This window comes from Manis javanica, chromosome 15 (genome assembly GCF_040802235.1).
Source record: "Manis javanica isolate MJ-LG chromosome 15, MJ_LKY, whole genome shotgun sequence".
In the NCBI taxonomy this organism is placed as follows: Eukaryota; Metazoa; Chordata; class Mammalia; order Pholidota; family Manidae; genus Manis; species Manis javanica.
The window spans coordinates 39,245,730-39,273,010 of record NC_133170.1 but is presented as its reverse complement, the minus strand read 5'-3'; the positions used below and the strand labels follow the sequence as shown (position 1 = coordinate 39,273,010).

The 27,281-nt window shown below is 48.6% G+C and overlaps 1 protein-coding gene and 1 long non-coding RNA gene across 20 annotated transcripts in view; one reads left to right on the top strand and one right to left on the bottom strand.

The window, feature by feature from the left end:
• The window catches only part of COLQ (collagen like tail subunit of asymmetric acetylcholinesterase), a 76,729-nt gene that overhangs the window by 8,752 nt on the left and 40,696 nt on the right, over positions 1-27,281 (top strand). For 2 of the 11 annotated variants that reach the window (XM_073223475.1, XM_073223465.1), the window contains exon 1: positions 1,729-3,388. The exons of 8 other annotated variants lie outside the window; for them this stretch is intronic. Coding sequence is in view for 2 of the 3 variants with exons in the window: in XM_073223465.1 (XP_073079566.1) it covers positions 3,283-3,388 (106 nt within the window). In the remaining variant the exon portion in view is untranslated. Of the gene's footprint in view, positions 1-1,728; positions 3,389-27,281 lie in introns of those variants that run through there. One more of the 11 variants, XM_017650137.3, reaches the window with a different exon arrangement.
• LOC108390848 (uncharacterized) lies at positions 3,291-21,083 on the bottom strand. Of its 9 annotated transcripts, none has more exons than XR_012125802.1 (6): positions 15,152-21,083; positions 11,490-11,576; positions 9,694-11,404; positions 8,423-8,541; positions 7,131-7,996; positions 3,291-3,421 (listed from the first exon to the last, which is right to left on the bottom strand). It is a non-coding gene; the product is annotated as an uncharacterized lncRNA (long non-coding RNA). The 9 variants fall into 9 exon arrangements; XR_012125801.1 differs by lacking the exon at positions 3,291-3,421 and adding an exon at positions 11,817-11,896 and having other exon boundaries at positions 3,432-7,996; positions 14,955-21,083; XR_012125800.1 differs by lacking the exon at positions 3,291-3,421 and adding an exon at positions 11,817-11,896 and having other exon boundaries at positions 3,432-7,996.

The window sequence follows — 27,281 nt, the reverse complement described above, 5'->3', positions numbered from 1 at the left end:
TTTATATATTCTGAATATGTGTCCCTTATCATATGTGTGTTTTGCAAATATTTTCTCCCAATCTTTGGCTTTTCTTTTCAATTTGACATTGTCTTTTGAAAAGGAGAATTTAAAAATTTTTGATGAAGTCCAACTTAACATTTTTTTCTATTATGGTTCATGCTCTTTATGTCCTAATGGAGAATTTGTTTTTTCATAGAAGCAGAAAGTAAAATGATTACGAGGGGTGAGTGAGTGAGAGGAATGAGGAGCTGTTGGCAAAGTGACACAAGTTTCAGTTATGTAGGATGACTGAGTTCTAAGAGAGTAATTCTGAAGTGTTCTCACTAGGATAAAAAGGCTGACTATATAAGGAGATGAAAATGTTGATTAGCTTGACTAATAATCATTTCAAAAAATACATGTATATCAAGACATGTACACCTTATAATATACAACTTTTATTTAAATCTTTTACATTTAAATAAGATTTTTTTTCTCCCACAAGTTTAACCCTTACTTTTAGGTCTATTACCTATTTTGAGCAAATTCTTATGTATGGAGCAAGGTAAGGATTAAGGCTCATTCTTGCTTGTTTTGCATATGGAAAACTAATTCTTCCAGCATCATTCATTGCAAAGGCTACCTAATTCTTTGTAATGACTGTATGTTTCATCAACCAGTGGTCCCATAATTTAGTCAATCAATATCATATTCATGGAAAATTAGGCTATTTTAAACCTGAGGCTGCAATGCACATCCTTTCACCTAAACCAGTGTGCAGGTGAATGAGTATTTCTGTAGAATTACAGGGTCAAATGACATGCACATGTTAAATGTTGATGAATACCAACAGATTGTCCTTCACTATACACTCCTACCTCTTCACTATACACTCCTACCTCTGTGGCTTAAGAGGGAAGGCTGTAATTTTGATTGGCTTTGTTGATGTAAGCCTTTCACAAATATAAAATAATTTCCTTCTGGACAAATCTAATAGCCTGTGTTATTAGATTCTGAAAGATTCACAGCCCTTCCATGAGAGTTTGAAGAAAGATGATAACTTCTGCCTCAGTTGGGATAACCTCATAAGAAATAGACTCATGAAATACATGGTACTGGGAAATGGAAATTTACAAAAGGTTGTTAATAACTATTGGGGGTTTATAAATACCTCAGTGCTGGGGCATTCCCCAAAAGGCAGAGGTTCCTGTAGTAACTTTACTTAAGCAGTGACTTGCCCCCCAGTGGCCTGAATGTGTACATTCAGCCTCCCGTGTGAGTGGTGGCCATCTGTTGCACATTCCCTCTCTTTCACCAGACTGACCAAAGCTCCCTCTTGTACCAGGCTGGTTAGAGCTAACTCTAAATGCCAAAGTGCAAAGAGGTGCTGCAAAAGCAAGTGGCTTACTGTGGCTGGAGCATAAAATTTACACCCCTTTCCTCTTGCATTTTTTTTTCCATCCCACAGTGGTGTGACTTGATCAAATTATTGACATTGTTGGGACCTTTTAGGTGATGAGGACTGTCATGGGATACAAAGAGCTATAGGACAGTCCTCCATCTTCAGGGGTGTGAGCACAGTTTAAACAGCAACACAAGGTGGTTTAGAAGCAGTTCAAAAACAATACCAGCAGGTATCACAGGGAGGACATACTAACATGGTTTGTGCCAGCTGCACGCTCAGTGGCAAAATCTGTGTGCTGAGGGAATCCTCTGAGGTAGACTGCACCTTCTCCAAGCCACCAGAAGCCCACTGCAGGGGCTGTAGGTTTCAAGAGTGAACAAGAGCAAGCCTGAGGATTTCCTGGTTGGGTTTATCGAACAGTCACAGATCCTTCTGTTAAACATTTTGGGAGCAGCTAAGTGGGGGTATCCTGTCTTTAAGCTGTCCTGTTAATTTAGGATGTAATCCAAGGATATTCTTTATGCTTCCAAAAGATTCTCTGTAAACTGTAAGCTGTTGCTGCCTAACACATTATCCTCAAGCCTAGTGGCTTAAAACAACCATTTCACTTGCTCATGAATCTGTAACCTGGGCAGTTCTTCAGCTGGTCACTTCTGTGACTTCCATTACTGGGACAGGTGAATGGGATTAGGTGACCCACACTGGCCTCACTCATGCAGCCAGTGCCTCCTCTGAAACAGCCAGACAGCTAGGGGCTGGCTGCTGCCCCCTCTTTGTTGCCTATCCAACAGTCTGGAGTTTCTTTACGTGGCAGTTGGTTTCAAAAAAAGACAAGGGCAGAAGCTACCTGGCCTGTTAAGCTTGGACGGGGCCCTTGGATGGACGCTTGGAAGCGTCACATCTGCCACGCCCTATTGGTCAAAGCCAGTGTCAAGGCCAGTGCTGATTGGACGAGGCGGGAAGTTGACTCCACCTCCTGTGGGAAGAGCGCGTGTTCAGCCAGTGGAGCAATTTTGGAGGGCGTCTTTGCGCCCAATGGCCCTCTGCTGGCTCCCTGCATTTCATCTTTGCTGACTCTGTACACAAATTTAAGTTCGTGCACATTCATCTCATGCTTCCAACTTAAACCTGTAAGGGGAACATGGTCTCCATTTGGGATGAAGGCATTAGTGCTATTTTTCCAAAGAAAGTTTGATAATTCACTTTCAAATCCATTTACTCTGTTCATTCATTTTGCTTTGGATGGGATAAAAGGTTGCAGTTTCTAGAGAGAGAAATAACACTTTTTTATAGGGAAAGCGGTTTTGGAAAATATTAGCCCTCCCTTTATTGGATGATAAAAAGGAAAATAATCCGAGGTTAACTTTGCATTTGTCACCAGTGGGTAAAAATGTCACAGGCTGACAGCAAAGGGGTTTGTTCCCTTGGAAATTCAGTTTGAGTCAGGAGTGGAGTCTGTGACACTGTAGGACACTCAGTTCTGAGCAGGTAGATACCAGTGGATAGTCAGTTAGGAAATCTATCTGCCCTTGAGGATTGCTTCTGTTGAACATGGGAGACTTGGCTGCCTATTCATCACCACTTCAGTAGCCATTCACAGTCTCCAAAAAAGAAAATCCTGACATCTTAATTTTAATGTGGGTATTTGATCCAGTGCTTGAGATAAATATAACCCTGTGTAGTAAGGAGATGGTCTAATGGGAAATGGTTGGCATTCTTTCTGGGTAAAGGCATGGGGAAAGCAGAGAGAGAGGGAGAAGGAGAGGGAGGGAGAGAGAGAGAGGGAGGGAGAGAGGGAGACAGGCCAAGAGCAGTGGGGAGACAAAAGCAGAGATGAGCGAGGCTCCACAGCAGCCTTGCCTTGAGAACTTGACACTTGCCAGATCCCAGCCAGCATGGTTGTCCTGAATCCAGTGACTTTGGGAATTTATCTTCAGCTTTTCTTCCGCTTTATCGTGTCTCAGCCTACTTTCATCAACAGCGTCCTCCCAATTTCAGCAGGTAAATGATGATCACAGCTTTCCCTTCTTCCCTCTGTCCAGAGCAGGGGGGAAGAAAGATGGTTTCACAACGTGTCCTGGTATTCTCCCATCTACTCTGGGTGGAGGGAGGCTGGGGGAGCTTCCAGCCACCTGAGCTCATCTCAGAAGCCCTCTGTGCCTGCTCCAAACCGCCCCCACCCGCAGCTCCAAGCCACAGACCCTTTTAAAAATGGTTTCTGCCTTTCCCATTTCTCCCCATTTGTTGCATAATCTAATTTTGGTTGGGAATTGTGAGGAGCTTAAAAGAAAAGGAAGTGCCAGTGGGAGAGAAGGGAGTCCAGGCGTCTCTAGAAATGCGTCCCTGACCCCTTCAGAAGGGGGACGTTGACTCAAGGGGGATATTGTGGGGGGAACCTGCCTCTGCCCAGCTCGGTCAGGGTCACGGCCAGTACCATCCCACAGAGGGCGAGGGGGTCCAGATGGTTCTCTGAGGGCCAGGGGCCTCCTTGCAGCCTCAGGACTATGTCTGTCTGCTCTCCTGTTGGGCTTTGCCGGGTGAGAATTTGCTAAGGCAGCTAGGGTTCTGAGGGGGGAGGGCACTTCCTGGGAAGAGGTGGTGGGCTGCTGGCCACGGGCCAGGGTGGCTGCGGGTAGGGCTGGGCGGTTTGGGGAAGGAGACATTTTCTGCCCGTCTGCCTGACTTTGCTGAGGGCACCAGGATGTTGTCCTTGTCCTGTCTGACCCAGAGCAGAGGAAGTATTGCGTTACTGGCCTGGCCTGTTGAGGCTTTCTCGAGGAAACTCTGACGTTTCCGGGGGGCTCAAGGGAGCCAGGCAGACCCCTGGGTTTGCTGCCTGCCTTGTACTCACCTCAGCTCACCCCAGCTGCCCCGGCTTTCCCCAGCAAAGGCAGTGCACACATGCCTCCAACTGGAATCTCATAAATAATTTAATTAAGGCAGAAAGTCATGCCTGTGCCTTTGCTGGGACCAGACTCTCTGAGCACACGTCTCTGAACCTAGCCCCAGCCCCTCTCCATTCGTAAAAACAGCTCAACGACCTGCGTGCCAGGTGCTGCCAGTGTTTGTGGGCCCTGTGGGAGGGACACGGGGAAGGGCGAGGGACTGCTTACAGAAGTGTGGGGAGCTGAAGGAGAGGAGGGGAGCTGGAGAGTACGGGCAAGAAGGGGTGGAAGGGGTGGTCAGGGAAGGTGGGTAGTCGTGTCCCTACGGGTGTGTGCCAGCACACCCCCCGCAAGTCCAGCTTGAGAGCGCCACGCTTCTGTGAGCTGGTGGGTTATTATTCCCCATTTAAGGAGAAGCTTGATAGTTAATTTGGTCTGCTTTGGTGGTTTTAACTTGGAGCCTAGATTCCTCTGAGAACCTGCTGAAGGCTCAGGACTTCAGGAACTCGGCAATCTGGGTCTAGCCCTGCGTCTGGTGGCCTCTGGCTCTGGGGAGATAGTTGGTGTTGGACTGTCAGCATCATGTGGGCAGGGACTGTGTCTGCCTTGTACGTTATCACTCTTGCCCCAGGGCAGAACAGTGCCTGGCACATAGTAAGTGTTCAACAAATATTTGATGACTGAGTGGATGAATGAAAGAATAAAAACTTTTCTCAGTAGATGGGGGCTTGCTGTCATTTTGTACCACTTAATTTACATAGAGCCAAATAGCTAATGTGTTCTGAAAGCTAAAGAGGAAAGAAGCTCTGATTTTCTCTGAAATCCTTGCCTTAGCCTGGCACAGCTCAGACATCTCTTAGGTGAGGCTTTGTACAGATTGTAACAGTTGAGGTAACAGCAGGAAAAGGCAGCAACTCAGATGGTTCAGATGAAAACACGTGCATGAAGGGACCCCTTTCAGAGGTGTAGGAGGGTTAAGAGGTCAAGGGAAGTTGAAGAATTAGCAACCCTGGGAAGTCTTTACCACTCATGTGCTTGAAAAGCCAAGAGGAAGAAATGGGGAAGTGGGTCCCAGTGGACTGGGAACCTTGGAGGGGCCTCCGAGCAGCTTTGACCACAAAAGCACCAAAGTAGGGAGAAATTGGAGAAGAAATACCCCAGCCTCTCTCTCTTCCAACTCAGCCACCTCTTGGCAGGGCTTTCCCTTGGCTGAACCCAGCCCAAAGCCAGAAGGCAGGGGATCCCAGAGCACAGTGCAGAGGGCAGGCTCAGTGGGGAACAACTGGCCCTTCCTGATGATTTGCTAAGTTCAGATCTTCTGGTTGTGAATGTGGACTTTGTGTATTTGTACGAGGATGGTGCAGACCTATGGGCAATCATTGAGCTAACAGCTTCACAAGGTGAAAAATAGCTGCTTTCTCCTGCAGAGTGTCTGGACTTCATTCCCCTCATTTAGTCACTCCCCGAAAGCACAGTTCGGAAACCAGCTTATGCCCTGATATGGGGACTGTTCCTTGACACAGGACAACTCTTTTGAAGATATTTTCCAGCAGTTTGATGTGAAACAGTCTATGTTCAAAAGCCTGTAGATTCTTCCTCTTCGGCAGGAGACGAGCATGGTGCACACATAAAGGGGGAGCACTGGGGAGGTCTCCGGTCTCATCCACCACCTTAGTAAGGCCTCCTTTGTGCCTGGCAGTGTGCTAAGTGCTACAGGGGACACAGAGACAAGTAGGATGCAGCCTCTGCTCTGGGGCAAGCCCTGGTCGCCCCCTGGTGAAACACAGGCTAAGCCAAGAAGGCATGATGGACAGGGGCTCTGATGTGCCAGGGGCCAACGTTTCCCTCGGCCGCTGAGCCAGCCCTTCTCCCTCCAGGAAGGACTTGACTCCTAACACTCCAGACATGGCGCCAGCTATCTAAATCAGAGGCTCATTACCTGGTGACCTCCACTGCTGGGTCCCAGAGGAAAAGGGAGCAAACGGCATCAAAGAGGCCCAGACAGATGACAGGACCCCAGTCCCGAAGCACAGGCCTGTGGGCTCCCACCTCCGAGACCATGCTGACAGACACACTTAGAAAGCAGGTTTCCTGAAGGCTGGTGAATTGGGTGTAACACAGTTGATTAGGGAAGGTGAGTTGCTGCTTCAAATAGACACAATAACCACCACGACAAAAGACAGCTGACAAAATTGATGACAAGAAAAATGACAAATTACTAGGGAATAGTTCTGAGCACAAGAAGCATAGTAGACTGTATTTAGTACATGCAGAAATACCAAAATAGCATTTCTAGTGCCTCTGTTCTGCATGGAACCCCTGAGGGCACCACTGACTTCTAGCACCTTAAATGGTCTCACCATTTTGAGCATGAAAACCCAGTGAAGACTGAATTGTGTTCACTTTGTCTTGGTTAAGAAGACAGAGAAGTGTCAGATACATTTTAGAATGATTTCTGTTGCACATGGCCCTAAAATTAAAAATGTCGGGAGCTCTGACTTTGGTGTACTGTTTTAACCATTGCGGGATAGCAAACCACCCTGACACTCAGTGGCTTAAAAAGCAATTATTTGTTCTGGAAGTTCATGTGTTTGGGTCAGCTGATCTAGCTGGGGTTTTGGTTGGCCCTTCCAGGATCACTATGGGTCTGTGGGTTGATTCAGCCTCAATATCCATTCACAGATGGAGCATAGTGGTCACGCAATTTCTAGAATGTAGTGGCACAGACCCAAGGACAATATTTGTGGCAGGGCACACCTGCCACACACTTCAAATTGTGTAACTCTCACAGTACCACTGGGATAGGTGTGGCATCAACAGCTGAGGAAATGGAGGCTCAGAGAGGTTAAGTGACTTACCTAAGATCACAGAGCTGGTATACAGGAGAGCTGGAGATTTGAATCCTGCCCATTGGTAAAAGTCCAGGGCTTTCATCAGTGTAAACCAAATCTGCTTCTGACCATGGAGAAATAGTGATTTTAGCTTTTAAAGTCCTGCAGGCTACCTTCCTATCTTCTGGAAACTCCTCTCTGGATTCTTTCCTCTCCATTCCTTCCTATCTTCTCAGGATATCAGTGCCCAAAGCTCTTAGCAAAAAGTTGAAGTTTACTTTATACTAAAGTGTGCAAGACCCACCAGGATACTAGTTCATCTATCCTTTGAGGACATTTGCCTTTTAATGGGGCTCTAAACAAAAAGATGTTCAAGTGAAATGAGCTTTAACTAGGGTATTGTGGGGAATTATTGTGAGGCCTTACTGGAGCTAGGGGAATACCCCTTCACATCCTCTTCACGCATCCTGAGCCAGACTGCCCTAACCCACAGTCAGAGGCAGCTTCCCCTTCCAGTACAGAATTTTCCAGGCAGGCAGAGATGCTCCAGATGATGTTTGGGTCCCAGTATCAGAGACCAGGTGATGAGAAGACCCAAATCCAGTCCTATAGAGCGAAATCATGTGGAAGGAAATGCATGTTGTCTGGGCGCTGGAATCTTCTGTTAGCTGCTGGGATATGACCCAGAGCAGGGGTTTTGTGGCCTAAAAGCCTTGATGTCCAGCCCTGTATTCCCCTGCCTGGAAGCCAGCCAGGGCGCCACGTAGGAACCAGGCATGTTCTTGGCAGTAGATTAGGGGCCATTTACTGTATCTGATGCTGATCAGCCATTGTTTAATGTTCCATAATGCACTTCTCAGCCATCTTCTCTGATTTAGCTCCTCATATTTCCTCTGGATAATACAATCAGAGAGGGTTCTTAAATTAGAGGGCTCCCCAGGGGTCCCAGCCTCCCACTTCAGCCCATCCAGCAAAGCTGAATAAAGCAGTGGACTCAGCACAGGCTTAGACACCTTGGGCAGTGGGTAGGAGAAATGGAGGCTTCCCCTTGGAGATCCAGGACCAAGCCCCATGTCACCAGTGCCACACGCAGCCTGCTCTCCTCGGATCCAGAGCACCACTGCCACCACCACAAAATACAGCCCAGTGCTAGGATGGACAGAGAGCTTCGCTCATTCCAGAAACTCACCAGATAAACTGGAGCCTCTTTTTCCTCAAGCGGTTCACACCCCATGTACTACTTGTACTGCACTCATAATTGGTACCAGTTATCCCCATACCTCTCATTTTGCCCCGGCGTTTTCACGGCTACGGTTTACCTGCTCTTCACAGTAGTCCCTGCTGTGAGGGCTCCTGGGCTTGCGTGCTGACTCTGCTGGTGAAGAGCTGTATGATCATGGGAAAGTCCACTCACTGCAGCAAGCCTCAAATTCCTCATCTGTAAAACAGGTGTAATAGTCTCTGTCTCACAGGATTGCTGTGAGGTTTTATGCACTCAGCAAATACTTAAGTAAGTGGTAACTATATGCCTGGAACTAGGCTGCAGCAGTGAGCAGACACACACAAATATCCTATCTCTGTGAAGCTGCTGTTAGCATGCTGAAAGGAGCTTGTCCAGGCTGGGCTGCTGGCCCCAGGAGGTGAATGAAAGACACCTGCAGCAAAGAGGGAGCTCACAAGCCAGCTGCCCAAGGACCAGATCCAGTCTCACTGTGAACTATGTTCAGCCTTCATGTTGTACAAAAAAAAAGAGAGAAAGGAATTTTTTAATTGCCTTAGTTGCTAACATTTAAAAATCAAGTGATTTAAAATTTAAAAAATGTATTTCTGATGTCTCCATAAAACAAAAACTTCTAGGAAACCAGGATAACCTGGCAGTCTTAACCCACATTCTGATATGGTGATGACTGGGTGGGGTGCAGCCATTGGTGGTCACTCAGCCCAGCTCCCCAGGCGCTCCCTGCAAATACCCTCCTTTCTTATCCCCCACCTACCTTCCTTATTACATCCACCTCTAACTGCATCTGGGCATGTGACTTTTTGGCCTCTGGGACCAGAAGCTCTGCTGGCTTAGACTCTACCCCTTCTTTCTGTACAAGTCTTGATGGATTTTACAGAATTCCCGGGCTCTGCGGAGCTCAGCTGGAAGTCAGTGTTCTAGATCGGTGGTTCTCAAACTACAGTACTTGTTCTCAGCCCTGGTTGGACAGAAGACCACTGGGATGCTTTACAGAAGCCCAGTGCCGAGACTGAACAGACCACTTACAACAGAATTTCTGGAGCACAGAATGGGGAACCAATGTTTAAAGTTCTCCAAGTGATCTAATGTCTAGCCAGGGTTAACTCCTGAAAAATAACCAGAGGGCTTGTTAAAACAGACGTCTGGGCCCCAATCCTGGAATTTCTGACTCAGTAGACCTGGGGTGGGCCCAGGAGTTTGTATTTCTGATAAGATCCCAGGAGCTGCTGGTCCATGGACCACACTTTGAGAACCACTGCTCAAGTCTGCCTCTGAGTATACTGGATGAGGCGCCTATCACCCCACAGCAAATCACTACAAATAGAGCGCCTTGGAATGACACACACTTACTCTCTTACAGCTCTGGAGGGCAGAAGTCTGAAATCAGTTTCCCCTGGCAGAAATCAAGGTGTTGGCAAGGCCACACTCCTCCCAGAAGCTCCCTGGAGGAGTCGGTTTCCTTGTCTTCTCGAGCTTAGAGCTACATTCCTGGCGTTCTTTGGTTCCTCGCCTCTTTCTCCATCTTCAAAACCAATAGGGCAGCCTCTTGCTTCAGTGGCCACATTGTCTTCTGAGTCAATCTTCATCTTCCTTTCTTCTTGGGGCTTCAGTGATGGCACTTAGGGCCCACCTAGGTAGCTCCTTATTTAATCACATATGCTAAGTTCCTTTTGCCACTTAAGATGACATTTACAGGTTCCAGGAATTAGGGTGTGGGCCTCTTTGGGGCTGTTAGGCAGCCTACCATAGTCACCTTTCTCACTGGGTAAAGTCCACAGATGCTTTCTTTAAGTGACAGAATCAAAGACACAGGCATTTATACCATCTCCATTTGTGTTTCTTCCCAGAGCGGATCCCAAGACATGGACTTGGGCACGGAAGGTTTCTGGGGGAGGTGACCCCAGTGGGGCAGTAGGGAAGTGAGCAGGAAGGGAAGGCAGTCAGTCTGGGGGAATATTATGAGTGGATTGCTGTGGGCAGCCAGGGCTCGGCTCTGCTGGGGACCTCAGGAGACAGGGGACTGGGATATTCATCCAAGCAGCTCCCGTGGCTGGAGAAGGCCTCTGCACGGTCACAGATGCTTCTGGTAGGAAGCCCACAGGGCCTGATGTTTACTGCGGCCTACGGGCAGGGAAGGACAGCTTCTGCCGTAGCTACTTTAAGAGACCTACACTAACACAGCTACCTTACACTGAGCACTTTGTAGTCACTAAACTCTTTATATATATGACTTCTAATCTTCCCAACAATTTCACAAGCCATTGGTACTGAAGATGAAGCTAACATTCAGGGAGGTGCAGTCACTTGCCTGAGGTCACACAGTGTCAAGGCCAAAATGCCAAATCAGGACTTTCTGACCCTCAAATCATTGCGGAGGCCGAGTACCTAGTGGTTAGGGGCGGTGCTTCTGGTGCCATACTGCAAGGGGCCAGATCGTGTGTTTCCTTTCGCTTTGTGACGCTGAGCTGGCAAACCGCCCACTCTGTACCTCAGGGTCCCCACGCAGAAAAAGGAGCACAAAGTAGGGTAGAACTCACAGAGAAGCTGTGACAATCAAGCAGGCTAATTACAAACATAAAGTACTTACAATGGTGTCTGGTGTGTAATGTGTGAGATGTATAAGCCTTTTCTGTAATTTCCAGAATCTCACAGCATCCCTATGCATGCCAAGAGGTCATGATTTCCTGTAAGATGCATTTGTGTTAAAAGGCAAATACGACTCAAACAATAACTTTTGGCTTAAAGTATCCAGTAACTTAAGGCAAAAAGAGAGGGAGAGCTTTTCTCTGTTTTACATTTGTAAACACGTCCCTAAAGCAGGGACACGTTGATCAGGGAAGGAGGCTGTTCTCCTGGGAAGACTGGCTTTCCCAGATGTCTGTAAAAATACCTGGCCCTATTCCATCTCCCAGCCTACAGCGTGCAGCTCCATTCAAGCCTGCACTTACGTCTCCACAGCAACCAGCATAAGCACAAGCTGGAGGTATGTTTTGGGAGCTGGCGACAGCTGAAAGGAGGCCTCATGGCTGCTAAGGGCTTTGCACCGCAAGCCAGCTGGGGTCTGAAAAAAGAAGAAAGGAAAGGAGACATGAATGGGAGTTGACAGGCTCTCCCCCGCAGGCCTGCCCACTCCTCCCCCCACTTACCCTGAGGCCACTACCTGGCTCTCTTGGTACCTTCCTGGGACGGCTGGAGAAAGCCCACGGCTTTTCTGCGGCAGCTAGTGCTTCTCTCTTGTGTATAGGAAAAACGAAAAACAAAGTCAAAAGGCCAAAACAAGTTCGGAAAAATATTTGCAAGTCATATAATAAAGTTCTACTTTTCTTATAAATAGGAAAAATTTACAAGAGGAAACTAACAACCTAATAGAAAGATGGAAAGGTAAAAGGCTCTAAAACTCCTGAAATTGGCCCCAGCCTCATTCACCACTAGAAAAATGCAAACTGAAACCACACTCAGATACCATTTTTTACCTATCATATGCAAAATGCAGAAGATCTGATGTCATACATGCTGGCAAGGGTGGGTAGGAACATTCACTGTCATCCTCTGCCTGTGGGAGGGAATGTGGATTGATGAGGCTTTGTGGAGACGAATTAGGCAACATGTGTCATTATTAGACATGCACACATCCTTTGATCCAGCAATTCTAGTCTAGGAATTCATCAAGTGGACACTCTTACCAGCATACAAGAATGCATGTTATTTTATTGTATGCTGGTTATTGTATGAAGGTTATTATTCAATTACTGTTTACATGAGCAGATGTCTGCAAATTTGCCCAAATGCATCTCAGTAGGGGGTGGGGTGAACAGATTATGGTTCTTCCAAATGAAAGAATATTATGCAGCCATAGAAAGGAATGTGGATGCATTTTATGTAGTTTCATAGAATAATGTCTTAAGAATACTGTGGAGAAATTCAGGAGTGTCATATATACGGTTATACACCCAAGCAATCCTTTGAGAAAGAGAGGGAAGGTATTATACTGACCTATTTGCTCATATATACATAAAATATTCCTGGAAGTATATGTAGAAAACTAAATAAACAGTAATAAATATTTGGACCTGGGACGGGATGGGAGTTTTCAGGTATACTCATTTGTACTTTTGGAATTTTGAATCACATGACTGTATTACCAATTCTAAACAATTAAACAAAATTTTATATATGCCTACAAAACACAGCCTCTCATCTGGAGCACAGGATGGGCTTTTTCTGTCTTTAAAAGTCTGCTAGACCCAAAGCAGCCATGTGAACTGAGACCTCAGAGAATTTCCAGAATGGTGGAGTCACATAACTATAGTGCTGCAGAAAACTGAAGTCGTCTTGCCAACTTGTTCAGTTGAGAAGCTCTGTTGCTACATTGAGTCCAAAGGGATCAATTCCAGTAAGTCTTCCGCTTACTGGAATCCATGGATTTGAGTGACTAATGGGTGTAAATTTCTGACTGTGCCAGCGAGCAGCCTGCTTCCCTCATCCCCATCTGCTGTGGACCCTCGGACAACCAGTGGAGGCCGCCGGGCCAGGGGTGGGAGGCTCTAGGGAAAGGGTTAAGTGAGCTGTGTAGTTTTGAATCACAAGTTTCCATAGAGCTAGAATGTCACCATGGAAAAATGAAGGCATGGAAACAAGCAGCTAGAAACCCAGGGCCTTTCCACTCAGCCCCAGTAGCCAGCAGGTGTTGGAAACACCCGACCCTTTGGGCCGATGCAGCTGGGGAGTTTGTCTCTGACTTAGAGCCAGATCTCCTGAACAACTCTACAAACTTGACCTCCCCTGTCAAGTTGTAGCAGCAGATTTAGTAGCACTCACTGATTTATGCTGGCCGCTGTAATCAGATTCACAGCGGAGGCACAGCCAGCCTTGGGGAAGTTTCTTGACGTTCCCTTGGCTCCTAATAACATTGTCTCCTTCTTCCTCTCCATTTACCATATGCCATTTTGTCAAATTAGAACTTGAACTCAAAAAAGCAGATGCCTTCCTTTAGATAAGGGTGAAAAATTCCCTTGCAGGAGGAAACGGAGATGTGTTTGTCTCCTTGAATCCTTGCACAATGAAAGGGTCGCTGACTTAGTATAGGACAATGACAAAGAGGAGGGGGCTTCCTTTCATGTAGCTAGGACACACTTTTCCTGGGGGGGGGGAGGGCTTCTGGTGGGGGAGGGGCAGAGAGAACACCCCTCTCAGGTCATCTGTGGGGCTCAGTTCCCTGCTCACGGCCTCACAGTGAGTGGCTGCAGGCTCCTCCTGGCAATGCTGCCCTGACTGTGTGCAGCTCTGGAGCCCCCAGATATTTACCAAAAAGAGTGTTGGACCAAGCCACCCCTAATCCAATTGTGAAATTACCTTCTGGTTCTCTGTTGCCTACTTTTAAAAAGTTCTATTTTTATTCTTTTTTATATGAACAATTTCAAACATTCAAAAAAGTGGAAAGAATTTTCCAGGGAACACGAATATGCCCACTGTTACGGGCTGGCTTGTGTACCCTCCAAATTCATATGGTGCAGCCCTGATGCCCAGTACCTCAGAATGGGACTCTGTTTAAAGATGGAGCCTTTGAAGAAGTGATTAAGTGAGGCCATCTGGGTGGGCCCTGATCTGATATGACTTGTGTCCTTATAAGAAGAGAAGTTGTGGACACACAGAGACACACAACGATGTGCTCAAACAGACGAAAGGCCATGTGAGGACATAGCCAGAGGTGGCCATCTGCAAGCCCAGGGCACAGGCCTCAGGAGAGAGGCCTGTCCCTCTCCTGATTTACCACCTTGATCTTGGGATTCTAGCTTCCAGAACTGTGAAAAATGAAGTTCTGTTGTTTAAGTCACGCGGCTACTTTGGTGCGGCAGCAGTAGCAAAGAAATAGACCCACCACATAGATTCTGCAACCGTTATCATTTTGCTATGTTTATCTAGCATATAGCTGTTTAGCCACCCATCTTATTTTTTGAAGGATTTCAAAATGAGCTGTAGATCCACTGACCACTTTGAAGAGATGGTAAGTGCACTGTGGATTGAAGGCCACTAGGACACACAATTGAACCCCCCCTGTGGTTGCGATAGTCAGGGAGCAACTAGGATGGTCTACTCGTGTGAGTTTACAGACCAGGAAACGGGCCCAAAGGTGAGTCATGGTCAGGTTTGATTAGAAAGGCATGGAAGTGGGCATTGGTAAACTTCAAATCCAGCTGACTGAAGCAGCACCTGCCATGTTTTCTGAGGTTCCCTGCTCCTCTCTGGCTGGTGGTAGGGGACAGTGGGCACCACATGGCGGTGGTAACCAAATCTCCAGAAATCTCCTGGGTGAGACATCTGGATTCAGTCCTGGCCTACACCTGCTGGCTGTGTGTGACCTTAGGCACCTCTCTAAACCTCTGAGGCTTGTCTGACAGGACTGTAACACTAATACAGCCTGGTGGGGCTGTTGGGGCAGTCAGAGAAGGGTATTGAATGCTTGGGCCATGTTTCCCTGTGGGTACCTCAACACTGGGCTATTAGCTCTCTCCATTAGAGAGCAATGGCTCTGCCCTCACCACTCTCTACTGTACCAAAAAAGCCCCAGCATCTTAGCAACTGAAACTAACCAAGCTTTATTGTTGCCTCACCTAGCAGTCTGGTGCGCCTGGCTGGGGGTAGCTTGGCCCCACGCTGGCATTTGGGCTCTAGGTCCTTCCCCTGTGGCTCCACAGTCCCCAGGGCTGGAGTCCCCGGCTTCCAGGCCGGACCACTGATAAGAACAGCCCCATGTCCCCTGCCGGGCTGGCTTCTCAGGGGCAGCTCCGCCTGTGGAGGGAGTACTAACCTTCTCTGCACAGCCCGGACCCTGAGAGGTCTTTGCTCCGAAGTCAGCGCCCAGGAGTTAGGAGCAGAGAGCGTCTACCCGCCAGGAGAGGGCCAGGTCTGAGGGCCGACCCCCGGCTGCGCAGGGCTGCAGGACAGCAGGGGCGTGGCCGGCGGGAGCTGCCCCCGGGGGCTGTGGGCCCGGCCTCCAGGAAGGCATCTTCCCGCAGCACCGCGGGCAGGCTCCTTTTGAACTCTGACCCCAGTTCCGGACTAGCAGTGGGCCTGGCCTGAGCGACCTGGCTTCCCCGAGAGCCCTTTCCCCTCTGGAAAGCGAGGGCGTTTGTCCTCTGAGGAGCAAACAGGTTTGCGGGGAGCGCAGGTCCTGAGCCGCCCCCGCTTCATGGGGAAGCTTCGCTGAACGAGTGTCAGCGGCGGCGACACTGCCCTCTCCTGCCGCCGCAGAGCCACGGGACCCCTCGCCTGGGAGCCCTTCCTGGCGCGGTTCCAGGGAGCCTGTGAAGTCAGTCCCGGGCGGCGACGCGACGAAAACGCTGCTCTCCGGAGGCCACACCAGGGGCTTACTCATCTCCGTGTCTGGGTGGGGTGGCATAGCACGGGCTGGGCACAGGTAAGTTTTCAATAAATGTCTGTGGGCTGAATAGACTCTGTTGTAGGGCTCTCCTGAATAAAAAGAAAATAGCATTAGGTTTGGAAGTAGTGTTAGGAAAAAATTATTCTGACACTGTTGAAATAGTAAGAAAGACTTTGTTCAAGACTACTGACTAGGTGGCAAGATGATCTCAAAAGGGGAAAGAGACTGAGCTTAATTCCAAATGCACCAGGAGCAAGTGAGGATTTACAGCCAAAAGTGGGTTGGCGGTTGAGGGTGGACGATTACTAAGAGGACACAACAAGGGCAGGGCGATTCCTGCTGAACCCACTTGGTAGGATTCTTGCTGAAGGCAGGCCAGAGTGAGAAGGTATCAAGGACAGGGAGTGGGGCATGAGGAATCTGATCAGGTATGTGGCTGATGAGATACCAAGGGCAGGCATTCTCTCTAAACTGATTTAGCAGGATTCTTCCTAAAACTGAGTTCTGCAAGATGCACACGGAAAGCCAAGCTTGGAGGCCTTGTTGAGAGCTTAACTAAAGTTTGGTCAAAGAGAAACTATTTGTCAGTGGGAAGATAGAGCCCATGTCCTCCCTATTTCTCCACACACCCAGGTTTGGGCATAGCACAGCAGGCCGGTGGTGCCCTGGGGGCTGTGGGGTCCCTGGACTCTGCCCCCAAACATGCAGGTGTCTTTGCCTCACACTGGGAACTCTGGGTCTTTGGAGAGAAGCCTGAGTATCCAGGCCTCATGGTCTCTGCACAGTGGACGTGGGAGACACAGTGGGGAAAGATGCAAAGCAGACTCTGCTCTGGTCCTGACAGGCAGGGAGCAGTCCTGCATGTGGCAGCAATGGGGACGGGAGCTTCGTCCTGGACCAGTGCCTGGGGAGGCGGCCTTCCAGAAGTGGTCTTCTGGCCTGGTTAATAAATCCCAGAGCTGCAATTAAGACAAAATAAATACTCTGACTATGACACCTGCTGACAGCTGCGGGAGGCCCCAGAAACTTTTATTATGAATTAGACTTTGCAGGCCCCTCTGCTATGGTGAGTGGGTGCCCAGGCCGAGGAACCTGAGGGAGCTCAGGAGGCTGGCTGCCTCGAGGGCAAGGACAGCTCACCAGTGGAGAGGGGGAGAGAGTGACTCTCCATACCTGTCTAGGGCCCATATAAAGGACCATTTATGTCTCAGACAGAAGCCAGAACTGGAAATGGCTGACTCAGACAGAAGCCAAAACTGGAAGGGGCTGAGATCTCATCTGATCCAGTGCTCCCATTTTACATTTGGGAAAACCAAGGTCCAGTGGGGAAGTGAATTCTCCAAGGTCACATAGGGAGTTACTGGCCACATCGGGGCTGAAGACCAGAATTCCTAATCCCAGGCTGGCATGCTTGACTGACGGTCAGTTAGCAGTAGCCAAGCACACATCCGGGTACTTGACTTAAGGAAATCCGACTGTTACTTCTTCGAGACAGAGAATGAGACAAAGTTAGAGACAGGAAGACAGGGAGACAGATAATGAGACTGAAACAGAAGAGAATCAGAGAGAGAGACAGAAGCAGACAGCCATGAGCCTGAGTCACTAAATTCAAAGTAGAGATTCGAGTCCTCCAGTGTTAGCCAGGACCTCCTCCATCCTCCACCACCTAGTCTGGTCGGCTTTGTTCTCACAGGAAATAAACAAAGCACAGCTGAATGGTTCAGGTGTGTAAAGCTTTTTAGGGAAACTTTGGTGCCGAATGGTAAAGCTTGATTGGTACTGAAAAGTGGCAAAACTTCTGTCTCCAAGGGTTTTGAAGTGAGGTTTGAAAAATGAAGAGCTGCAGGAATATGACCCAGCACAGGGCAATTTTGGAAAATGGCATACAGATGACATTGCAACTGCCTGGGATTCAGGATAGAGCACTCCATGCCCTCCAGCCTGCCTTTTCTGACAGCTCAGACTCTGTGTCTCTCAGAACAGAGGGAGCGCTCCAGAGACAGAGCAGAGCCTGACCCATTCACCCCTCGCTCGTCCTGTCTTGGTAGCAGCAAATCTTCTCTTCTTTCAAAACTCAGCTCAAATGCCATCTCCCCCAGAAAGCTTTCCCGGATTTCTCATTTGTATCCCTTGTTCCCCAACTTTTACCCATTTCTTCTTTAAGTCCTTCTAGACACTCCAGCCCCACGTTAGCCAATTCTTTTTCCATCTTGTACAATAGTTATCTATGAAGATGTCAGTGAAAGGGCCCCTATTCTGTGCCAGGAACTCCAAAAGCCCTAGCTCTAATCCTTACAACAAACTAGCAAGGTGGGTATTTACAGAATTCACAGGTAAGACTTTACAGATAGGAAAGCCAAGACTCAAAGAGAGTGAGTGATTTCCTCAAGGCTTTACAGCTAGTAAGAGGCAAAGTCAGGACTCCCGCCCAAGTTTGCCTGACTCCAGGGCCCATACTCTCTCCACAACACTGAGCAGTGTACTCGAGGGCAGGAACTGGACAGGGTCTAGTCACGGTGCCTGGCACACATTTGGTACTCAGTGTGTGCCTCTGAATGAATCAAACAGTAAATGAATGAATACAGGAAGTATCCTTTCTTTTTTTTTTTTTTTTTTGGAGAAGGCATCTCATATTTATTGATCAAATGGTTGTTAACAATAATAAAATTCTGTATAGGGGACTCAATGCACAATCATTAATCAACCCCAAGCCTAATTCTCAACAGACTCCAATCTTCTGAAGCATAACGAACAAGTTCTTACATGGTGAACCAATTCTTACATAGTGAATAAGTTCTTACATGGTGAACAGTGCAAGGGCAGTCATCACAGAAACTTACGGTTTTGATCACGCATTATGAACTATAAACAATTGGGTCAAATATGAATATTCGTTTGATTTATATACTTGATTTATATGTGAATCCTACATTTCTTCCTTATTATTATTATTATTATTTTTATTTTTAATAAAATGCTGAAGTGGTAGGTAGATGCAAGATAAAGGTAGAAAACATAGTTCAGTGCTGTAAGAGGGCAAATATAGATGATCAGGTGTGTGCCTATAGACTAAGTATTAATCCAAGCTAGACAAGGGCAACAAAACATCCACGAATGCAGAAGATTTCTCTCAAAACAGGGGGGGTGAGGTTCTAAGCCTCACCTCTGTTGATCCCCAATTTCTCATCTGATGGCCCCCCTGCGACTGTGCCTGTCTTAGGTTGTTCCTCCCTTGAGGAATCTTACCCGTCTCTGGCTAACCAGTCATCTTCCGGGAAAAGTATCCTTGCTTTTGAAGGCCAAATCTAGCTTGTCTCCCATTTTTGTAAATAAAGATTTATTGGAACATAGCCACACTTATTCCTTTATGTATCGTCTGTGGCAGTTTTCATGTATAACAGCAGTTACATTGCAACAAAGACCATGTGGCCCACAGAGCTGAAAATATCTACTAAGTGGCCTTTTCCAGAAAGAGTTTTCTGACTTCTGCTATAGCTTACAGTTTTTACTAAGTGGTTAAGGCAACAGTACTTATTGCTAAGTACTAATGATCTTGTCTTTTATGACCTAGAATATTGTATGCGTGCATGTTTGTACACTGGGCATGCCTAAAAAGTATCAGATTTCTTTATGTATCTGGTATAAACCACTTTATTATTTTACAGGCAGGTTTCATCTAGAAACGTTTGCCCATGGCTATATATATGTGTATATAAATAAAATGAGAAAGTACATTTTTTTTTTAAATTGAGTTTGGCTGTGTCGGCAGCACCTTGACACACACAGGGTGAGAGCCAAGCCCCTGGCCCCAGAGGTGTTGCCTGCAGCAGAGGGGAGGCCCAGAGGTGGGGCAGGCTTCCGCAGGACAGTGGAGGGGGTGGACCTAGAGGCTTGCCCGAGCAGTATTGACATGGCAGTTTTTGAGCTGAATGGAAGTCAGCCTGTTTGACGGAATGCACACCATGTCCGCTCAGCTCACTGGGGCTCATCCCTCATGGGCTTACTGCCCCTGAGGCGGCAGCCACCAAGCCACCAGACCGTTTTCTGTATAGGCTGTGTCCTCACTTATCCCCCCTGCCCGCTTGGGAGTCAGTGTCCTGGGCTCCCAACCACACCTCGTCCCCGGGGCCAGGACACCCTTCCTCTCCCAAGCTGCCCCTAGGGCAGCCTCCTGCTTGCCTACTCCTGCTCGCAGGAGCTCAGAAGTGTCCTCTGGACCCCGGGCATCTAATAGAAGCAACAGGAAAGCAGGGATTTCTCGACACCACCCTGAATGCCCAGCAGGCCAGGCACTGGAGCGCTTGGAGGCATGGCACATCTCATCCTGTGTCCAGGTGGTGCTCCCTGGCCAGTGAATCCGGGGCCTTGCCGACAGTGACGTGCCCATCACTCAGCCTCGCTATTCTGCTCGCCACTTCAGGACTGCTCTGTTACTCAGCTCACTGCATGGGTGAGGTGTGAGCATGTGTGTGTGCACGTTTGCATGTGTGTGTTCATTGTTTTGGAAAAAGGACTTGTTCAGGGAGCTTTCGGCAGCCTTTAAATCTTGAGCTTCTCAGTTAGTGATGGGAGTGCTGTGGACAGGGACTTGATGCACATGCTCACATGTGTCTGTGTGTTTGTGTGCGCCTCTCTTGTGATCTTGATTTCGAGGTAGCAGACTGGCAGCTGCTGCTCCCTTGCTTTGAAGTAACATCATGTGCTGTGGCCTGGGGCCAGCCCCGGCACTGGGTGGCCGGACACTTCCCATCACTCTCCAGGCTCACTGGCATGGTCATGGGCTCACTGCCCCCGAGGCAGCAGACCATTTTCTGTATAGGCTGTGTCCTCACCTATCCCCCCTGCACACTTGGGAGCAAGCTACCAGAAGGCAGACTCCTAACCTGGTCTCTCAGAGAAATTCACATACCTTCCACTTTTAGGATCAGAATTTCCTTTTTAAACATAAGTGCAGGGGGCCAAAGAAAAGTTGTAGGGTACAGTCCTCTCTGGAATATATGCATGTGGAAAATTGGGGGCAAGTGGAAGCCAGTTAACATGAGAACATCACTGTAGCCGAGACATCCGGCCTGGCCACACTTAGCAACGCTGTGGAGCCAAAGCCCTTCCCCTCACCCCTCCTCCGGCTCCCTCCAGGGCGGGTTCAGGCAGCAGTGGAGGCCCAGGCATGCAGAGGAGGAACTAAGAAGTGGAGCAGTCCACCAACTTCATGAGCAGGTGCACAATAGCTAGCACACTGGCCACACCTGGAATTTCCCCAAGCTGCAAAGACAGGTGGTTTATGTCACTTCTTTCCTTTGGTGGCTTCTAATAACATCTTTGCATGATTTGAGGGGGAAACTGCTTGATGCAAAAACAGGAGGTAGAAATGGAAAAGGTTCTCTGGTGCCTTATTGATGGGCTGGGCTTGTGAGTGGGAGATGCAGATACAGTGAGGACCCTGGTGTCATAAGTGTAGGACTTTGGTGACTTTGGGCTAAACTCCTCACAGTGCAGATGGGGACACATCTCAGACTGAAGGGATGAGCCGGGCTGGGTCACAGGGTCACTTGTGCACACATTCACACTCCCTGATCCCAGTCCCTATTCGTCTAAGGGTAGGTTGGAGTGGATCATTTTCAAGGATGTGCCCAAGAGTCAAGTGGGTACTGAGTCCAAAGGGCAAAGCCAGCACCAGCAAAAGCAAAAAAACCCAAAACAAACAAAAAAACCTGCTAAAATCCTGCATTAGACTTAGCATGTTTTCTGCTGGCAATCTGGTGCTGCTGTGGCCATGTACAACTTGATTTGGGTGTCTGCACACCAGGGCAGGTAGTCCTGAATTCCCTGAGAGGTAGCATTTCCAGAGCAGCTGCAGGGGCTGTGCCAAGTGGCCTAGCAGCTTGCCCGCGGGCCCCACTCCCCTCCACATGGCTGTTTCCATCACAATGGGGCTCTTCCAGGCTGGGCCGCGAGCTCAGACACTATTCCACAGAGGCAGCACAGCCCTGTGAGAGACCCACAGGCCTCTTGGATGACACCAAAATAGACATGCGAAGTCCTGGCTTAGCTGGTTGGGAGGGCAGGGCGGGGGAAGCTGCTCCCAAACACGTCCACCTGGTGGAAATATTCTGACCTGCAATGAGCCGTAAATAAACTAGACTGTGCTAAAAACAAACATCTCCAGGGCGTTAGGGGGCAGGCAGAAATGGATGCTCTTCACCAGCTGAAAATGAAGTAGGTCAAGGGGAAAGGGTGAGAGGGGTGTGGAGGGGTGAGCAAAGCAGATGTCTCATCAGGAAAAGCAACTGATACTTCAGGTCCACCGCAACCACTCCAGTTTCCAGGGAGAAGTGAGAAGGGGCTGTCATAAATGAGGCAGGGTCTTTCATCAGTGGAGGGCCAGAGGTGTGGGCTGAAGGAGGCTTTAAGGGCCATATATGGGAAAATAAAAGGCGAGGAGTGCCGTTCGCCAAGTGAACCTGCCTGCCTGGGGGCTGCAGGCTGGAGAGGCCTTGGCTGCCCGCGGAGGCCCCAGAGATTCAAAGAACTGCGCTGTGGCCTGTGTGTGCAGGCTCCCCACACGCCCAGACACTCGCGGCCCACTCCGCACTCCAGGAAAGAACCTTGGAGAAACTTGAGGAGGGACACCACTGACATTAATGTCAAGTTATATGACAGTATGGCTATTTTACCACTGAGAGAGAGAAGCAGCCCCTGCCAGCAGGAGCAGGCCTGCCACTCCCAGCTAGGCCATGGTGTTCCCCTGCTGAATGCGAGTGGCTTGACAGAAGCACAGCAGACGAGGCAACTCTGTGGTCATGTCACACAGCCATCTATCCTGGCAGAGTCAATGAAGTGAGCCCTGCTCAGGTCTGGTGCTCCTGCTGTCTGGCGGGAGGCAGCAAGCCATCTGTGTCGGGTTGTTGTCACAGGAGGCCCTGGCCTTCTTAGCTCCTGGCCCTCACTTCCCCCCAAATAAAGAGGGCAGAGTGTAGAGATCAAGAGGAAGGCTTCAGAACCAGACTGCTGGGTCAAATCCTGGCCGCGCCACTTACAGTCTGTATGACCTCAGGCAAGTTGCTTCATCTCTTTGCCTCAGTTAACTGATCTGTAAAATGGGAATGATGGGAATAATAATAGTACTTAACTCTCAGGGTTGCTGGATTAGGTGAATTTATAAATGTGAAGCACTTAAATGGTGACTGGCATATAGAAAGAGTTTTTTACTTTTAATTAATAATATTAAGCAAACATTTGTGGAATATCTAGTATGTGTCAGATACTGTGCTAGACCCTGGGGATTAAAATCAGCTCCCATCCTCCCAGTTAAGTTTAGGGTGATACAAGGAAATAGTTTCACCCCATGGATAAGAGTAACACAGGGGTAAACCCAGAAGAAAATATAACAGGACCCCTCAACCTTGGCCTGGGAAGTCAAGGAAAGCTTCCGGGTGGAGGCAGCACCTGACAGTCCTTGATGAATGAGTACAAGTTTCCAGGACTGGCTGGGTATGAGAGGGCAGAGTGGGACATGAGCAGGAGGGCCTTGGCCATCCTGAAGCTCCACGGGCCTTACCACCTGCAGGCCAGAGGCACCATTTAGGCATCTCTCTGTGCCCAGAAGGCCTGGCCTGGGGCTGGCAAAGCATGTGCTCAGATGAACAAACGCCTAACACCAAACTGGGAAGTTTTCCCTATAAACTAGCGCCTCCTCCGACTTTTCCATCTCATCCGTCCTTCTCATGCACTCTAAGTGTGCCACCCCGGGTTCCTTCTCTGCAGTAGTGTCTACACAGGGCCTTTCCTTTCTGTCCTCTCTGCTTCCACCTGTGGCAGGCCTGACAGGCCACGGCCACACCGGCTGCCTGCTCCCTTCTCTGCTGTCCTTGCCTGCCTTTCTGGCACACAGTCCTCCTAGCACCACTTTGAGCAGACCCTCCTGTACTCAGCAACTTGGTGGCTCTGTAGTGCTTTTTGAATAAAGCCCAAACTCTTTGTGGAGCAGCCCAAACTGCCCAATCAAGCCCCAAAAACTAACCTGCCAGCCATCCTCACCTTGCTGCTCTTCTGAGAACCTCTGTTCCGCCAGTCCTGCACCTTGAGCTGTCTTGCTTCTGTGCTTTAGCTAGCGTACTTGGGGTGCCTGCCTGCCTCTACCCCTTCCAGGGCCTCTTCACCCATCACCTTGGTTGATCAGCAAAAGGTTCCGAGACCCTGCTGCCAACAGTGCTGGGCAGGCTGTGCACAGCCATCTGACGACTGCAACTTGGCTGGAAAAGGTGTGCAGGCAATCGGAGTGGTCCCCCTATAGGGGATGGTTGCAGTAAAAGCCACAAAGGAATATTCAAGCCCAAAGCATAGACACTTGAGGTGAAAGGGTCGAAGCAAGACTGGGTCAGTGGTCACAGGGGATGGGGGTGAAGACACAGGAGACAGAATGGACCCTGCACCGAAAGAAGCAGAGGAGAGGCTCAGGGGGTGCAGGAGGGAAATGCAAGCAGTGTCCTGTCCCTCTGATGTCTTGGTCCCACCTCCTCGTAACATTTATTAGCTTTAGGTGAATCTCCCTGTTCCCCCAGCCAGGGTGAAGGGGCTTCTTTTCTTGCAATCAAGGTGGCCCTGAGCAGAACATGGTCTCCCCGCCTTTCATCATCTCCTTGGGTTTCCCTCTCCCCCACCCAGTCCTTCAAGGCCCAGCTCAAGCACCCAGGACATCTCAGATATTTCTTGGGTCTCAAAGATTTCCTGCCTGAATCTTCCCTGAGCTTCCAGACCCAGCTCACATGCCATCTTTTCCAGAATGCCTCTGGTGTCCGTCCCCAGAGGTGGCCTCCTCTGCCTTGCTTCCCTGAATTCCTTCAGTCTCTTGGTAATGTCCATGGCCTGGGGTGGGTGCCGTTGGTGCTGGAGTGCAGGATTCTGTGGAACTGCCTGTGACTAAGCCAATCCCTAGGCATGGGCGAGGCTGACCATTTCCAGTGTGGCCACCTTGGAAATGGTCCTTTTTGGTTGTCATAATGGCTGGGGTTGATAGTGGCACTGCCTTTGCTAAGCTGGGTCAGGGTGAGTAGGTCCTGCAGAGTGGCACAGAGTCACACATCCCACATGATTTTCAAATGTCATGTGGAATATTCATACCTGTAGATAATTACCTCAGCCCAGGACCTAATTCTCCTTCATATCAGTATTTTCTGAACTGCTGTAACAATGAGCTGAGCTCTCGGAGACTGCGGCTGCTGTATAATGATTGTCTTTGGCTAGGGATTTTACCCAGTGTTGTTTGCATTTCAGGAAAATCGCAGCTGGTCACTCATGTTCAAGCTGCTGATGCCACACCCTGTGTTCGTAGCTGTGGCATTCACAGTGATTCACTCGTAGGTGCAGGCATGTAACTACAACATCATGTTCTCTGATGAGCCCAACCACTTACCAAAATACACAGTTTTAAGTCATATTTCACTTTTCTTACATCTTGCTTTTTTATATTACATTCAGAGCATTATATTGATTTCTTTAATTGCATAGGTAGGTTGTATTCTTTATGAATTTCATTTCAGTGTAATAAAGGAGTCATTACAAAATATTGCTTACAGAAGGGGGCATTGGGTCTGAGAGATCTGAGACCATTGGCACAGGCCAGTGGACGGCTTCCCCACTGGGAGCCAGGACTGGGGGGCTCCTGTTCCTGGGGACACTGGCACAAGCAGCCTACATGCCCTGGTGCCCTCTGGGGAGCACCCACCAGCTGCCTGGTGTTGAAGGCAGGTGCTGGACACAGGGCAGAAAATAGGTGAGCACCAGACTCCAGGAGATAAGACTGAACACTGGGCTCAGGGCTGAGAGACATGCGGTAGGCAAGCTGCCTGTGTTCTCTGAGATCAGAGGGATGGTGAGGGGGTGGGGGTGTGGGTACATCATGTGGCCAAAGCTGGGCATTGAAAAATCACAGCCTGTGGTGATTATGGGTATTATAGCTATGAATATTCTAGTGTGTGTGCTTATACACCCATTTTTGTGTTGGTAAATACTTGTGAGTAAAATTGCAGGGCTGCACTGAATGCCTAGTTTCAGCTTTAGTAGACAGTGCCAGGCAGTTTTCCACAAAGGTTGAATCCACTCACGCTCCCATTGGCCAACATGTGAGAGTTCTGCTTGCTCCACATTCTTGCCGCATTTGTCCCCTGTCCTGCACATCTAGCCATTCTGGTCACTGTATAGTGGTATGAACCCGATCGATGTTGAGCAGCAGCAGAGTGGTAAGTAGATTGTGGTCTAGACACAACGGGCCTCTGTTCAGCAGTAACAAGTATGAACAACAACCTGGATGACCCCACCACAAACACTGTGTTGAGCAAAAGAAGCCAAACACGGGTTCATGTTGCATGATTCCATGTGTATAAAGTTCCAGAAGGGTTAGAAGTCAGGACGGTGGAGAGCGCAGAGGGTGGCAATCACACAGGGGCTTGTGGGGCTCCTCAGTACTGGGGAGTCATGTGTCTTGATCTGGGGGCTCGCTTCTAGGGGGTGCCTGCTTGGCAGGAATTGACTGGGCACAGACTAATGATCTGTACCCTACTTGTAAGGTGCACTTTCACACTGAACATACACTGGCCTTGAACATGGGCAAGATTCCATGTGAAAATGAAGCTCTCAGGGGGCATGGCCTCCCCTCCCCTCACCACCATGTATTAAGACATTAAACTGTGACTCTTTAGTGAGCATAGGGGACATGAGTGTGTGTCTATAGTCAAACATGTATTTTAAAGCAGAGCTCGGGGTCTCTTATAATCAATGCTTCCTCCAGGCCTGGCTATCCCCTCTCTGAGCCATTCCTTCAGAGCACAATATCAAAGTAATCAACATATCTTCCTTCTCTTCACCCACTGAGAGCACATTTTAAGCCTGCACTTTGCATTCCTTGCCACATCTACAAGTGACGAGCCAGTCCCTGAAAAGGACTTCATTTGGTCACAGTGTCCATACCGTCTGCTTGTTTGTTAACCACCGTATTCAGTGACGGCCAGGGGAGGGCCATGTCAGATAGCAGACAGGAGCTGCCCTCACATCTAGCAGCTTAGAAATCAGATCCAGTAACTATTATAAATATCTATGCTCCCAACACAGGAGTACCTACATATGTGAAACAAATACTAACTGAATTAAAAGGGGAAATAGAATGCAATGCATTCATTCTAGGAGACTACAACACTCCACTCACTCTGAAGGACAGATCCACCAGACAGAAAATAAGTTAGGACACAGAGGCACTGAACAACACATTAGAACAGATGGACCTAACAGACACCTACAGAACTCTACACCCAAACGCAACAGAATACACATTCTTCTCAAGTGCACATGAAACATTTTCAAGAATAGATCATATACTAGGCCACAAAAAGAGCCTCAGTAAATTCAAAAAGATTGAAATTGTACCAACCAGTTTCTCAGACCACAAAGGTATGAAACTAGAAATAAATTACACAAAGAAAATGAAAAATCCCACAAACATATGGAGGCTTCACAACATGCTCCTAAATAACCAATGGATCAATGACCAAATAAAAACAGAGAT